This window comes from Nasonia vitripennis, chromosome 2 (genome assembly GCF_009193385.2).
Source record: "Nasonia vitripennis strain AsymCx chromosome 2, Nvit_psr_1.1, whole genome shotgun sequence".
In the NCBI taxonomy this organism is placed as follows: Eukaryota; Metazoa; Arthropoda; class Insecta; order Hymenoptera; family Pteromalidae; genus Nasonia; species Nasonia vitripennis.
Genome location: NC_045758.1, coordinates 10,872,239 through 10,888,596, shown reverse-complemented (window position 1 = coordinate 10,888,596; position 16,358 = coordinate 10,872,239). Strand labels below are relative to the sequence as shown.

At 46.1% G+C, this 16,358-nt stretch overlaps 1 protein-coding gene across 36 annotated transcripts in view; it reads right to left on the bottom strand.

Moving 5' to 3' along the window:
• The window catches only part of LOC100123633 (myosin heavy chain, muscle), a 35,037-nt gene extending 27,006 nt beyond the window's left edge, over positions 1-8,031 (bottom strand). For 14 of the 36 annotated variants that reach the window (XM_032596747.1, XM_031922941.2, XM_016982107.3 and 11 more), the window contains exons 1-8: positions 7,931-7,998; positions 5,796-6,235; positions 2,766-2,909; positions 1,534-1,690; positions 1,212-1,438; positions 1,061-1,124; positions 887-985; positions 296-399 (exon numbers count right to left, since the gene is read on the bottom strand). In XM_032596747.1, the coding sequence (XP_032452638.1) occupies positions 296-399; positions 887-985; positions 1,061-1,124; positions 1,212-1,438; positions 1,534-1,690; positions 2,766-2,909; positions 5,796-5,999 (999 nt within the window). In that variant the 5' untranslated portion in view covers positions 6,000-6,235; positions 7,931-7,998. Of the gene's footprint in view, positions 1-295; positions 400-886; positions 986-1,060; positions 1,125-1,211; positions 1,439-1,533; positions 1,691-2,765; positions 2,910-5,795; positions 6,236-7,328; positions 7,606-7,930 lie in introns of those variants that run through there. The other 22 variants (XM_016982110.3, XM_031922944.2, XM_031922949.2 and 19 more) reach the window with 8 other exon arrangements.
• Positions 8,032-16,358: the final 8,327 nt, after the last annotated feature.

Here is a 16,358-nt window from a genome sequence, read left to right as displayed (position 1 = left end):
TGTATAATAGACGACATAAAAAATTAGAAAAAAAATTATGTACAAATAAAACGAAACAGTTAAAAAAGAAAACGACAGCTTATGTCAAACTTTAGTATTATGTATACAGCGATCGCGCCGAGAGAAGATTGCGCCAACGACGAGTCAATTATAAATGTTGTTATTATAAACATGAAATGCGCATCTCAGGAGTCGAAGCGAATCTCTCGCAGCGCGATCGAAGAGTGAGAGAAATAAAAGAACAGAAAAAAAATTAATTAATCTGGACAAAGGTCAGTCGCGCGTGTCTCCTTACATCAGTCAGTTCGCATTCCTCGCCGTCGTCGACGCCGGGAATCGTCGTCTTTCCTTGCGCAACGAAATAGTAATCTTGCACGTTGTTCGAGAGTAGACACATCTCTGCGCACGAAAGTAAGGAAGAGAGGCTCATTGACAATGTGACAATTACAACAACCAGATGGTCGGGATTCACAAAAATATATGGTAATACGTGTGTGCTGTGTGACATATATTGATAATTAAGAGACGAGAGGATAACGGAATCTTCCATGGCTGGATACAGCTACCCCTGCTGAATCACTCGATCGTCGGTCTGCAGATTACTCTTTGCGAGGGGACGAGATTCGAAATTCTCCGTTTTTTTTTCTTTGTAAGAGAAATAGAAGCTATGCCTATCTTTCACTTACAGTTTTCGGCCAAGTTGGGATCAGAGCTACGGCCGATTCTACTATGTTTCGTCTAATATTTTGAATATTGGTACGTTTAGAATTATATCAACAGTAGAATACAGTCGTCGATCTCTGCCAGATTTACCGAGAGTCGAAGCGATATACAAGTGACGACGATGACCGCGTCATCATCAAGGAATGGTATCTGCATAACTTACCCTTAAGACCCTTGACAGCGCCGGACATCATCTGGTAGAAGATGTGGTAGGAACGCTCGAGCGACTGTTGGGAGATGACACGGGCCTTCTCCAGCAGATCTGGTGAATCAAGCGAAATTCTTCAGTCAACAACGAGTTCTTTCAACGCAACACAAGAGAAAAAGAGAAACTTACAGGTCTCAATATCAGCACCAGCCAGTTTTCCAGAAGGACCGAAGTGAATACGGATGAATTTACCCTGAAGGAGCACAATGGATGGTTATCAGACACATTCGCAACGAGTTTCCAAAGTTCAATTGTATAGAGGACACAAAGAGGTACTCACGAAACGGGAGGAGTTATCGTTACGGACGGTCTTGGCGTTACCGAAGGCCTCAAGTACGGGATTGGTCTGTACGACCTGATCTTCCAGGGATCCCTTCTTTTCGGATGCGGACGGGTCCTTCTTGGTCGAGGCACCGACGGTCGCGAAGTATGCAATTACCTTCTTCGTGTTCTCAGTCTTTCCGGCACCAGACTCTCCGGTGATCAACATAGACTGGTTCTCGCTGTCTGTTGGCGTGAACGGAGGACGAAACGGAGATTAGCGATGCGATTTTTTTCGTTGCGCAAAGAGACAACTGATATGTACGCGGTGATATACTCACTGGTCAACATGTTGACGTAGGCACCGTCAGAGATAGCGAAAATGTGGGGTGGCACTTCGCTACGCCTCTTACCACGGTAGAGCTTGGCGCAACGCTGCGTGTATACCGGGTATCTCTTGTAGGGATTGATGGCTACACAGAAAAGACCGGAGTACGTCTGCAAGAGGAAATTTCGTCGTGATCAGATTCTGATTGGATTTTTCTCATTTGCATATGGTTATATGGAGAATACAAGAAAATCGTCTAGCGGGTCAGTGTGTCCGGCCGGTCTGCGGCTTTCGTCTGACCCGTACGTATGTATTGGAGAAAATTCATGTGCATGCAAACTAACTACGGTGGTCTGATAGCGATTTCAACGTTACTTGCAGGAATGTGCAGCTTAAATGAGAATTCAGTCAGTGAAATCGAAATCGCTAAGAGACGTATAACAAACGCTGGATCTTCGTCGTATTCAGGAAAATCGATGTATTAATGATAAATCATTAACCAACTATTTGAGTCTGATAGCGAGTTCAACGTTACTTCAGAGAAAATGCAGTTCAGCTGATTTTAGATGAAAATTCAGTCAGTGCAATTGAAATCGCTAAGAGACGTAACAAATATTGGATCTTCGTCGTATTCAGGAAGATCGGTGTATTAATGGTAAATCAGTATTTGTGCCAAGGGAAAGGAGATACGATAAGGCTTGTCGAGTCTCTGACGACAGCTTTCGTAGAGATGTATTTCCTTTCCGAATTCATCCCAAAAAGTCTAATAATACTATTTTCTTCATAAAGTACTCAATTATACACACAGTTTTGGTAGACTTTTTGCGTTCGAATCCCACAATCGTTAAAAAATAAATGGTACAAATGGTAAAACTAGTAAACTAAAACTAAAAAATGAGGGTCAGGCAGGTCTATTGTTCCGAGCACCTCGATGTTCTGCTTAAAAGTATCTCAAATGGAAAATGGTTCAGGATGTCTCGTTAACGTGGAATTTCCGAACCAATTCTGCCGAGGTCAATAAAAAAAAAAAATAAAAAACGAAAGGAAATTCCGAGTTCAACCAGACATCCCGTAGTCGGAGTCGTCGCAACACGTCCACGTGTATTGGCGCGACGCTCCTTCCATCCTCCGAACGAGAGAAAATCATGGAAAAACGAAAACAAGGCGTCAGCGGTCTGTGCTGAACTCCTTCACACGTGGCATCGTGGCGAATGCATCCGTCACACATCTCGTCGCTATTCTTACGTAGATGAGCTTGTGGTAGTAACGTTGCTTCAGATTGTGCAGGACCGACGCATCGTTGAGGTATGTCAAGTTGGACATGTCCTCGGCCTTCTCATACTTGGGCGGGTTCACCTGCTGGAGCAGGTCCTTCTTCACGTCCCTGACCTACATTACGCCGGGAGAGAAAAGAGAAGGGCCGTTAGTCGAGTTTTGGTCTTTGGACACTTACGTAGATCATTTTTGAGTAGTAACGCTGCTTGAGATTGTGCAGCACGCAAGCCTCGTTGAGTATGGTCAGGTCGGCCATGTCCTCGGACTTTTCGAACTTGGGCGGGTTCACTTGCATCAGCTGGTCTTTCTTCAGTTCCCTTCTCTACAAGTTCGCGGGCAACGTTTTCAAAACATGTTAGGACAGATGATGAGCCGCGACGAGCAAGATGATTTACGTTGGCACGACAACAATTGGCATAAAAATCCGAAATAACACGTGGAGGTTACTTCCTTCGTTGTTATGTAGTTTTCGTAATTTTTCGCGCTAGAAAGAATAAGCTCGTTTCCCATCGCAGCTCCGACGAGACGAGGCGCTTTGAGCCTCTGCCAACGGAAAGTCGTCGTCTATGCGGTATAATTCGCGTGACAAGCGGAGAAGCTATACGAATATAGATCTAAGGCATATAAAAGAGCAGTCTCTCCCGTTGGAGAAACGGTGATCTCGATTTGCGTTGGTCAGCCGGCAGCTTGTACACGCTTCTTGGAAGATCGCTTCTACGCAGGCATATCGATCGTAAATAAATGAAAAAATCTCCCGCGCGTCCTCTCGCTCCCTTCCCAAATAAGCATCGCGTCGTCGTTTTTCGGCAAAAGGAAAAGCCCGGCGCAGCGTAAACAAGCTCTCGCGAGGGGAGCAAAGGCGACCGACGAAGTTGAAAAAAAAAAGAAAAAGAGCGCGAAACGCGGGGGAAGCGCGCGAGCGTAACTTTGGAATCGCTTGCGTAAGAAAAGCTCGGTAACGCGCTCATTTCGTTTCTTTCGACGCTCGCTCGGTCGGTCGCGCTCGCTAGCGCGCAGCATCTCTTTCTCGCTCGGCGCTAAAAATATCATGACCCGCGTTTCGAGATGTGGCGTTTCGGCGTTTTATTATTATAGCCGGCCGCCGCTGCCGCGGACTCGCTCTCTTCTAACAATAGCGTTCGGCCCGAGAGAGTCAACGAGAGAGAGAGAGCGAGAGAGAGAGAGAGAGAGAGAGAGAGAGAGAGAGAGAGCTGTGAGCCTATATAGGAAGCGAGTTTGCTGAACCGGCTTTTATTGCGTAATCGACGAGAAAAGCTTTTTCGTCAGTGGTGTGAAAAATTTCGTCTTGTTTTCGGAGAGATTTTTCGATAAAGCTTGTTTATTTATAGAGACCGAGAGAAAGAGTCGGGTTGCATGAATTCGCGTTGCATAATAATTCGCGTGGATATCGGGTGTCTCTTGTTTGCTTGATGAATTCGTCTCGCGATCCGCATCCTTTATTTTTAAACGACGTACATTATTTTGATATAGGCGATAAAAGCTCTCTCGGCTTAATGTTTACACCATCGTCGTCACGCGAACTTCCAGAAATAAAGTGTTCGCCAAATGGTCGCCCGGTATACTAAGGTGCGAGTAATTAGAAAATAAAGAAAACCGGGGAAAGGTCATACATCTTATTTCGTTTCGTTTCCCTCGCGAGAACCGTACCCGAGCTTTCTGCGAGTCGGGCTTTCGGCTGCTGAAGTAACTCGGCGCGCTCTCTAAGTATAGACCGGCCGATTACTTTTAGACCCGTTAAAATAGACACTTTCCCTTTATTTATATACCTCATATTTACGAGCTCTCCGTCATATACTTATACGCGTTACTTCCTTACACGCCTCTCGATAAATCAACGCGATAAGTGTGCTCGCATCGATTCGGTGTTCCGAGCGCGAGTACAAGCAATCATCGAAAAAAAAAATCGATCCAAAAGCTTCATCGTCATCCCGTCGTCAGTCATATAACGAATCAGCTGTTCAGCAAGGGTGCACGAATCATCATACATCCGACGCGTCGGCGGCGACGGCATCGTCGTAAGCCAATACTCGCGCGGTGTGTCTGAGTATGGTCGCGCTGAGGCATGGGTTCCGAAGGTATAAGCTATTCTGTTCTTGAAATAGAAGTCGGAGCGCGTCCTGATACGGTTTGGCCGCGCTGGTGGTTTTCTGAACGCCGACGCCTTCTTCTCTTTTTCTCTCTTTCTCGCGCGCCCCACTCTTTTTATATATACCCGCACCCGCGCGAGCCGTCTGTATATTCCGCCGTCGCGGCTTCTATTTCATTCTCTCTCTCTCTCTCTCTCTCTCTCTCTTTGAGCTTTTCGATCCGACCTTCCTTGGCTCTGCGCGGGTGCTTCTCGCGAGATCGCATTCCCGAAGACGCACGGGAGGGAGATATTCTAATTTGTCGACGAGTGTGAAGAAATAGGCCGCGGAGTGGAATTTTTTTCCTTTTTTTCAAGCACGTGCGCCCTCAGCTCCTGCATTTTTTTTGAGAGACGAATACGTTTTGGAGATGCGCCTCTTGTGTAATTTTAGAAGTGTTTACCGACTTTGCTCACAACGACGTCTTTAATGGACTCGAATGGAAAAACGATCTTGAAATTTTGACAGCACCTTCGCGCGTCAACGTGGATCGAGCAAGCCAAGACTCTATTTCGCCGATTTTTCACGGCAAACTCGGCTAATTGCGCGTCAATTATTACACGCGAGAGCATCGGCGCATACACGCAGTGCATTATGAATATAATCAAAGCCGAAAATTGGCCGGCCAACAAGTGCCACGTATACGGCGCGTTGTGTCACTTGGCAGCAGTCGTTGCAGCGCTATTACGCGGCTGCATTACGAATCGAAACGTCTCTCCGCGAGAATCTTCGAGACGGGCCGGTGTGTTGCGCCAAAGAGAAAAAAATCGACCGGCGTTGTGCAAGCGAACGAAGTACAGGAGTGCGAAAAACAAGATGGATAGAGAAAGTATAATGTATATGGAGTACGCACCTCGCCACCGGGAAGTCCAACGGAGACGATGTCTCCCTTGGTGGCCTTAATCTCACCGAGAAGGTAGCCCTCCTTCTCGTCGGGGATCCAGCAGGCTTTTTTCGCATCGTAGGGTTTCGTCTGGTCGATTCTCTTCTGCTCGAGTGAGACGTACAAGTAGGGGGTCGGATCCGCATCCTCGTCCTGCTTTTGCGGTGCCGGCATCTTGGCTTAAGCCTCTTGTCGGCTACTTTTCAAAATTCTCGAAAAGAAAATCAAAGAGTCTCTCCCTCGTCGGTTCAATAAATCTCCACTACGTGACTAGTGTCGTCGTTATGGTTCGCGATCCTTAAAGTAACTCGTGTTGCCTAGTGCGTGCGTGTCGTGTCAAGCCCTTCTTTTGTCCCGGTGATGGCTTCGGCGGCGGACGGACTGCTTCTGGCGGCACGAACTGGGCGGCCCTGCAGACAGAAATTCATAATGAGCAACATGGCGGCCAAGCTCCCGCAAGCTCTCTCTCTCTCTCTCTCTCTCTCTCTCTCTCTCTCTCTCGCTCGCTACCCCCTCCCCCTTCCCGAAATCTGAATCTGGATCTCTCTCTCTCTCTCTCTCTCTCTCTCCCCACCACCTTCTTTGGCCCTCGTTCTCGCGCGAGATGTTATTTTCACGCGACGCGCAGCTCCCCTTTCTTTTATTTTCGAAGCTCTCTACACCCTGCGGCCCCCACAAAACGAAACTGGGTAATCTCGCCGTTTTAGATTTCCATCCTGGCATTCGGAAGTCAGAATGCCAGGAATTTGAAAACTTTGCCGCCCTCCTCGTCGTCGTCTTGGTAGCGAAGGTGGAACGACTGATGGCCTAATTATCGAATGCTTGACGGATCGGGTGACAGTATGCGTACCCTACTCGGCTATTCGCGCTTTTTTTTTAGGTTCGGAAATTTTCAGAATCGCGTCGATCTCGTTCGATCTACTCGCGCATAGTTTTGAGCTTTGCACTATTTTTTCTCGCACGCGACTCCGTGATCGCCATCTTGAAAGTTACGCGATGGTAAACGAGATGGATTTCGAGATCCAGGAGCGTGGTTTATTAATGTTTTGGAAATTCTTAATCTTTTCAACGACGCAATTGATACTTTTCTCCGTGAGTGGATCAAATTTCAAGTTTAAGGGTATGAAATAACCGTTTCTTCGATATTCTTCAAACTTGAGAATCGATCAATAACTATATAGAGACTCGAAAATCGCCGTGCCCGAGTTGTGGTCTAAATTTAAATAGCCGACGATTCCAGATTTAGAAATAACGCGGAATCTTGGAAAACAGGAAGCGGATTATATTTATCGCGTCGGCATAGCTTGCCGTCAACGAAATTATGTCATCGCGTCCTATGCAGTGCACGCGTGGCTCAACAATCATCGACAACAATTTCAATAAAAAACGTATGGAGTACGAAACTATTAAAAAAAAAAAAACTGAACGCGAAATCACTTTTGAAAACTGTTACAATAATAGACGACAGTTGCAACCGTAAATATCACTCGATTAAATTTATACCGCGGCCAGTAAAAAGGACGCTCAAGAGTTCACCAAGTGTCGTTTGAATTCCAATGTTGCTATTCCAATTCACTGTATATATAGTCCTCCACTGCACAGAGTGGCACTCAAAAACTTTTCCTTCCCGACCAGAGCAACGTGTATACAATCGACGAAGACGACGACGACGACGACGACGACGACGACGCAAAGTTTGTCAGACAGTCCTTTCTCTCCTCCAGCTTTTGACACCAGAGACAACACACACAACAGCGCGGCAGCTGTCCTTCTCTTCTCAGCAATTGGCACACACTTCTTCCTTCTCGCACTTGATCGGAACTTCCGGTAAACAGTACTTGCGGTAATAATGTATCACTTGCCAGCAGTCGTACTTCGAAAAAAAGGCCTGATATCCTCCCTCTCGTCACCCCCTTACCCTCCTTTCGAATTTTGCGTGGTAACCGTATCGCCCGCCGTGACTAAAAAAAGTGTCCCCCCCGTTATTCATCGGAGAGTATAAAAAAAAAATTCAATCACGCACCCTTATATCTACATATATACGATAAGAAGTCGAATATAAGATCAAGTTGTCCGCGCGCGGGCTTTTCAAATCGCGAGCCTACCGCGCAGAGAGAGCTTGAGCTTGATTCGAAAATTCAAAGTATCAACCGACGTGGTGCGCACTTACGTTAGGAAGCCGTTCTGTCGGGAGATCTAGCCGAGGCTCCCAATATAAGCGCGTGCAACGTGATCCTGGGATGTAAGCTCTGTTGCGATTGGTCGGAGCTTTCGACCAATGGCTGAGCTCGTTACTTCCCGGGTCGATCTACCTTTTTAGGCGGACGACGAGATACGCCGAGCGCCGAAAGTGTGACAAGCGTCCGAGGGGGAGCGAGAGCTTGCGCGAGCGAGGGCGCAGTCGCGCCGGAGCCGCGGACCCGGCCGATGCTGCAGAGACCGAGCGCCGATGAAAATAGCTAGTCGAGTGGGGGCGACATGATGGCGTTCAGTGCTACAGCCGAGACAGACGGAGTTTGCGATGTGATGCCTGCTCGTCGCACGGTGGCTTGCGATTTTGTTATGAATTTTTTGTTCTTTTTTCTTCCATTTATTGCTGTTCGACAATAAAGAGGTGCTGCTGATTGTATCGCTGGAAAATCCGAAAGGAACGTCGCAAGCTCGAAGCTTTGACGTTTGAATCGTTGTACAAGGCGATTATTTAGGTTATATCTGGGAGAGATTTTAAGTTTTTGCAGATCGAACTCGAGGAGATTTGAATATTGTCGATGAAGCGGATATGACGAACGAATTAAAATTCACGAGAGATACAAGGATATGGCTTTTCTTAGTGAAATCTTCAGATTTGCAGATCTTATGAATTCTAGGTTATGAAAATCAAAAGCAGCCACTTCGCATGCGAACGATTCTCTTATTATACGAATATAATTAGGTTGGAAATCTACGATGCTCTTTTTTGTGCATCGTAAATCGAGCTTTTCATGCTTGCTTACTAAGCATAAGATCTATCGCAACGCAGTTGGAAAAATGCTGATAATTCGTAAATCGTACGAATAATCAGCAATGGAAAATATCAGCCTAACACCGCAAGCTCCCCACTTACAAACGTTATCAATACGCTCTCGCAGAGGACAAGCCGGAACAAGTTCATGAATGACAAGCTATAGCGGTTCACGTGGTATCCGAGCGAACCACGTGGCTAATCGCCTCGAAGCCGAGCACTAGGTAAAGGTTACCACCCGTCCGCTGCTGCCTGCACGAGAAGAGAGAAAGGAAAGCTCGAGAGAGGGAGGAGAGCACGAGTATATAGTGCAGCGTATACAGCGAGCTTGCAGCGCTCCGCTGCAACGCGCAAACTTCGATTGAGGAAGATTCCGCGGCGCGGTGCACGATCTGGAAATATCCGAGCGACCTTGAGATTGCCCTCGTGAGAGAGAGAGAGAGAGAGAGAGAGAGAAGGGGTATATATGCTCCGCGAGTGTGTCTTTATCGGGCGGCGGATGTGCGATAAGCTTATTGCAGCGCGTCGACGGCTGAGCAAATATACGTTCTCATCACTGACGTGCGCGCCAGAACGTTCGCGGCTGATTCGCGCATACGTTGCAGATGCGTTGCAGTGCGGAAGAATGGCGGGGTTAGTGTTTTTCGAGTTTGTTTGGGAATGCGTCGATTGATCGATTGATTGAGTAGGTGATTGGAGTTTCGCAACTTTGTAAGCGGTTTATTCAAAGTCGTTACACTTATTCCAAAATAACGTGTAGTATATAGGAAATTATAAAACAAAAAAGTTGTTTTTTGTTGACGAGTGCAATTCATCAAATTAATCGTGAAAACTGAAATTCTATCCTAAAAATCGCGCCTCGGCAGTTTTCCATCGTAAATGTCCAGCTCGTAAACATCGTAAAGCTCGAATTCAACAGTCGCTGGGCTGATATGCACCATGAAAATCTTAATGGCCGCTGTGCGCAAGCTTGCATCCAACCATCCCGAATGACAATATAGCGTGGATACATTGGCTCAGCGCTTCGCGGAATAATATTTACATCGTTCGCGCGTAACGGCTTTGCGATCGCGGATCTAACCGAAAAGTGAATGAAAACGGCTTTATTTGAATTTACTTACGCGAGCTTGAACTACGCCAATGAATTCCGATCCTCTGATGGATCAAATGTGCCGATTTTAGATTTTTCGATAGTTTTAATAATAGGTATATTTTTTCTTTTAACTTCACGTGATACATCACTGTACTCTACAATCTTTTTATGTTCTATCTGCAATCAAAGTCCTTTAAAAAATTGCATCTGATAGAAACGTCAGGAAAACGTCGACAGCTTCTTCCAATTGGTAATTTGTACGTAACGTTGCGATAAGACAAGGTCACTCGGACTTCCTTGGAATGCTTCCAGCTCGCAAATCTCTATAGACAGCAAGCACATCGCGTCTCGACGTCGAAAAACGCATACTCACGCGTATAACATCCGGAGACGTCGCTATCGGGGGAGTATAGGTAGTTGGTTTTATGCCGATTCGCCGCTTCGTGCCAGATATGCCGAGAACGACGTTTCACCACCGTAGCTCTCGGCCCTGAGTAGTGCCACGAGAGCTTTAAATTAAACCTTTGACTTGTTCGCGGAGTCCTATTCCAAATTGAATTTTCTATTTTCGCGAGGGACAAGGCATATCGTAATGCTGCGCGAGTTGCATCTTTTATTGACAAATTTAGATGAAAGCGCACGCACGGAAAATCGCGTTTCATGATGAGTGTAGAGTCTGCTTTTTCAAAGTTAAATTTTTGTGTATCTTTTCTGCGCGCTTTGATCTTCGTGCGCGCTTAGCTTGAAAATCGTTAGTCAATAAGTCTTCGATGGATCCTGTTCAACAAACAGTCAAAGCAATGATATTCTTATCAAAGCAAAAGAAGCTTATACGCGTGGGCGCTGAAAAGCACAATGAGACGAAATGCATTCGTCGTAGAGGTATCTCGATGAATCGCGGTGAGCGCGAAACCGAGCGCAGTAGTCCTACAGCGAGAGAAGTAAAGAAGAAGAACGAACGGGCGAAAGCCAGTATATAGCTACTGCAGGCGCGGGCGAGGAGGCAAGAGAGCACGGAAATAGAGAGGCGTTGCGCAACGCCCCGGTAAATTGGGATTCTGACGCGGGCGGATGCCATACCGACGCTTATTGAGCTTTTCGAGCAAAGCTTCAAGCGACGCTGTACTTACTCTCTCTCTCTCTCTCTCTCTCTCCCTCTCTCTCTCCCTCTCTCTCTCTCTCTCTGGGCAATAACGCGTCGTTTCGTGATGCCCGGTGAGTCGAGCGGCACGTATGGTATTGCAAGTGCGAATCTGCAAGAAAAGCTTGGATTCCAAGAATTGACCGGAATCCAGCTTTATGTTTTCTCGTCGTTACGAGTCAGGTGTTAAATCAAGCATTCGTAACATAGTATATAGCAAAGGTAAACCAGAAGAAAGAATTCAAGTAGAATTGAAATTTCACGAAAAAATTGTTAGTAACCATGCACAAGTTTACGAATTTAACTTTTGTGGCTTGAATAATACATCACAACTCCAAAATAAAAATCCCTTGACTATCAAAATCATTTTTGATGTTCTAAAATTATTGCGACGTATTAAAAGCTCTGCGGCAGAGAGCGCAACTGTTAGGCCGATAAATTTTGAAAAATAAATGCGCAATATTTCAGAACCTTGCTTGACGAATTATTTTGATGACGGAAAAGCTGTACTCATAATTCTACTCGTAAATCGCACGAGACTCAGAAGTGAGCGTACCGTGAATTTACATCTCTTCATGCGCGAAGCCTATCAAATTCATGGATGTGCGTACATAAATAAATACGACCGTGCATCAGAAAGTTTATTTTGCTTTTATTTAGATTTTTTGAAACGAATCGTAATGCACGCAAGCACAAAATTATAAGAATATACATAAAAATAATACGTATAGTGCTAACACGAATCAAGGTAAGAAGATTGATTGAGATACCGCTCGAATATCCAAGAGCAAGCGAAACGACTCGAAGTCGGCCGGAGGTCATTAAATCATCATCGCAGGGGCTCCTATTCGCGAGTGAAAAATACGCGAGCGTTTCGCGCCGATGCCTCACGGCTCTCGGCTCCGTTGCACCTGTCGCGTTTGCCTGCACGTGCATAACGCGCTCCGATGCTTTTCCCGCCGCGATATCGAAACTCCGCTAGCTATATCACGCGCACATGTTTACGCGTCTAATAAGCATCGGAGCTCAGAGGCGTTGAAGCGAAGACGTTGTAGTATATTTCCAAACGTTCAATGTTTAATTTCGTCGAGCAACAAATAGCGCGAAATTATTGGAGCGTAAAATTTATTATTCGGTTGACTCGGGAGATATTTATTGGCGGCTGAGAAAAAGGTTAAATGCACTGTTGAGTGTGTAATAATAGATTACAAAATATTCGCTTATGATTCATAAGCGAATTTTACCCGCTGAAAACGCGCGTGAAATCCGCTGTGGAGACTACGGTCTGTTTGGTTGAATTTTCCGATATATATATATATATATATATATATATATATATATATATATATATATATACACAGACAAACGCACCGTTCTTCTTAATGCTCGACTCGAGAGATTCCCGCGTCTTTAACGGATATTTTTACATCCACAAAATCATGCCTCGTCTATAACGGAGCGCCGCGCGAGCTTTTCTTCGAGCCGGTATTCTTTTGAGTTTTCCCCTTTAGAGAGCTAGAAAGTGCATATGTAACTTTAGAAATTTTTACGACAGCCCTACGCTAATTTTCCAATAATAACTCTAGAGAACAAACTCGAGAGTCGAACATTTCTTCTCATTCGTAATCGTTCTCTAAATTGAGCACACCCGCATAACCCGAAGAAAGTGCAGGCATTCCCCGAAAGCGAAACGACAGGTATACACTGCAGTCGAGTAAAAGCATCGCAGCCAGTATAGCCGGGCTCTCCACCACGATCTCTCTCTCTCTCTCTCTCTCTCTCTCTCTCTCTCTCTCTCTCTCTCTCTCTCTCTAACGTATAGCTCTCGGCTCGTATCTAGAGATTATTTTCGGATCGGACGGAGATAAACCGGGCCAACGTCGAGCTCATACACCGGCTACCCGAAAGCCCGAGGGAGAGAGAGAAAGAGCGTGAACGGAGAGCCTTGAGGCTTGACTCACTCCGAGAGCGTCGCCGAGATCGCTTTTGGCCCCGGCCAACGCTGCGCCGTCGCTGCGCTGCTCTTCCTATGTGTTTTTCCCCTGTGTGTGCCGCTACTTGCCCGACTTATACTCTCTCGAAGACCAGCGCACCGCCGCTTTAATTACTCGGACACGAGCGACGAGTGCGCGCTCCGCGAGGGTTTATTTCGATGTAGACGCACTACGCTGGAATGCGCTGCTCCGATTCGTGAGTTATTATACCTAGCGCGCGCACCTATGCGCGAATATTTTCGGCTTTTTCGACGACGTATGTACAGCTCTGGAACGGTTGAAATATACGCGATTAGCCGAGTTTTCCGCGGGTATTAATCAGCCCTCTCTCTCTCTCTCTCTCTCTCTCTCTCTCTGGATATGGTCGTTAGGGGGATTAGCGACGTCCACTTAATTTTTGATACATTAACAGTTTGCCATTTCCTCTGCGGCTACTCGTCGTCGCGTATCGGCCGGTAAATTTATAGCCGCCTACTCCGCGGCGCACCCGAAATAAGACGAAAAGAAAAGAGGAGAGCCGCTACCCCGCGCGCGTTGGCTCAAAAATTCATTTGTGAAATTGGAGATATCAGAGGCGGCTCGTGTCTAAATATACCCGAGTATTGGCAATTGCGCTGATTCACGTCTTGTTTACTCGAAGAATGCGAGGGGGGCTTATTGCACAATTTTTACGCCGTCGCCGACGAAGCGCGTACGTGCGTGCGGCTAATTGGCCATATACCGGATTACGGGCGCGGGTTTATTTGAAATTTGCCCAACGGCTCTATACTGCCTAGTATCGAGCCGTTCGATTCCAGAGACTTCTAGAGTCGCGTGTATAATGTATTAATTAGCGCATCGAGTCGAGGCGGAACAGGCCGAACGAGAGAATGCGCGTAACGATCAAAGGCACATTGTACGAGCCAATGTCGTTTCATTGTCAAGAACTACAAATTCAATACTCCATACGCATCCATCGAGCTACGATTAGTCTCGGAATTCCTGCCGCCAGCTTCGATGATCTTCCAAACTGTGTCACCTACAACTCATTTACGCGACGTCTCATCCGAAAATTCGCTAAACCCCTCGGGAGGTTAGAGAACAGTACGAGACAGTACAGTGCCGCAGTGTACGATCTCGCTTCCAAAATCCAAAGCGTATAACGTGCTTGTCGCGGCGGCTATTACACGCGAGCGCAAGACCTGTCAGGCGTCATTTGGATCGAGCTTCCGGGTGCGTGTCCGAGCTTTGCCAAGTTGGATTTATAGAAAAACATTAATCGTCCCGAATTTTGTCCACTTTAATATAGCTGCGAGCTTTTCATAGTTTATACCGCCGCTGAGGCATTGTTCGAGGGCTTTCCGTTGAGGGAGGCGTTCGCGTATGCGAATCGGCGCTTGGAGTCGTCGAATGCAGGTCAGATATATTAAGACGTTGTCTTATTATACCCCGCGTGTATCTACTTGTGGACGCGAATATACCGACACATGCTCTTCCTATTGTTCTGACGAAACGTTTTTAATCGCAGCGCAACTAATCGAGAAATTTCTTTGAAGATGTGTATATTTACACTGCGGCGTCGGTGCATCCCTCGAGATTGGCATGTGAATAAACATTGACAGTTGCCAAGTCGCGTGTATGCGACAAGTGTACGGATGTAGGTACTCCATAAATTTATATCACGTAAATTAGTTAAGCAAATAAAAAGTTAAATACATGTCGCTTTTGGCTTGAAACATCACGTTTCTTCCTGTATTCGCATACCTGCAGTTCATTTTCGTGTCATATTCGTTCTGCATTTGAACAGGAAAATTTAACTAGATTTATTGTTTGAGTTTTAGTATATCAATAACCGAGTAAGTTTATGCAATGATCAAAACATTGATTACGTTGTTTCCGAACATTGCGTGGATTTAGCAACAGGGCGTGTACATACATACGCGAGAAAAAGGTGGAAAGATATTTTTATAAACTATAATGTATATTTGATGCCTTAGAAATGCCCAATTCAAAATAGTTTTACGCGCGCGTGAAATATTATATCAAATGATTTCAATTAACGATGCATCGCTATACACATGCATAGGTACCTCAACGCACGCTAAAAAAATTCAAGCTCATCCGCACCAGCCAAAAACCGGCTAAAACGCATAGAGCGACGAGAGAATGAGCCGGAGACACGTCTAAACGTTTGAAGCGCCTATAGAGAGATCCGGCGATCTCTTGGCTACGTTACAAAGGGAGAGAGAGAGAGAGAGAGAGAGAGAGAGAGAGAGAGAGAGAGAGAGAACTTTGCAGAACAGCATCAGGAAGATGGCTCAGAAGACAATGAGAGACGGTGTTGCATTACGGAGAGGAGAAAGAGCGAGCGAGCGCGAGACCCGATGCAGAGTCTGTGGGGGAAGAAGGGGCGCCGCCCCGACGACCTAGATGCGCTCGCGCGACTATACCTACTGTGCTTCGCTCGCTCTCGGCCTACAAACCGACTCGAAAGTTCACTTTGCGTTTTTAATTAGGATTAGGCGCGCTGCACCCTCAGCTATATCGTGCTGCGTCTTGGGGGATTTATCGCCCGGCGCTTCGGGAATGCGCGCGAGTTGAAACAATTCCAATTATGAATCACATGAATATAGCTTAGCTCGCTCGACTCCTCTTCTCGCGGTGTGTATGTCGCTGCGCGTGTCCGACAGGTACTTCAGACACTCGGAGATAAATTTTTGACGAACCTGTCCGAGAGCTGAAGAAGGCGTCGTATATGGGTTTTGAAACATGTTTCGCTCGTTTGTCGCACTACTGTATTGTATTCTGTGTCAGAGTCGGCGGGCGCCTTGTTGCGGAACCCGTTCATTTTTCTTCCTCGGCCCTCTGAGCCGCGGTACACAGGAACTAGGATGTGACCTGTTTCTCGATTGCGTATTGCGATTGTGCGACGCTTTTAGTCGGCGATGACTAATTTAATGAGTACTTTTGGAAGCGTTACGCAGTGTGTGCGTCTACGAGATCGGACTTGGTTTAATATTTCTTATCGAGTATATAGGAAGACTTGACAGAATGATTGAGTAGATTCGGTCGTGAAGTGGTAAGACATAGCATGTATTGGTGACTATTAGGTTACCGATGATTGTGCCCAACTTTGTTTTCGATCAAAATTACAATTTCATCGAGTAATAATATTGTACCGATAAATCTTTACAGGGTAATGAATCGCGCGATAAATTTCGAACGGCTTATGCAGAGCGATTAATTTAAGTACGATTCGATATACATCTCATACTTACTATATGATGAAAAGCGACGATTATCCTCGAAACATTGTAAAAACTAA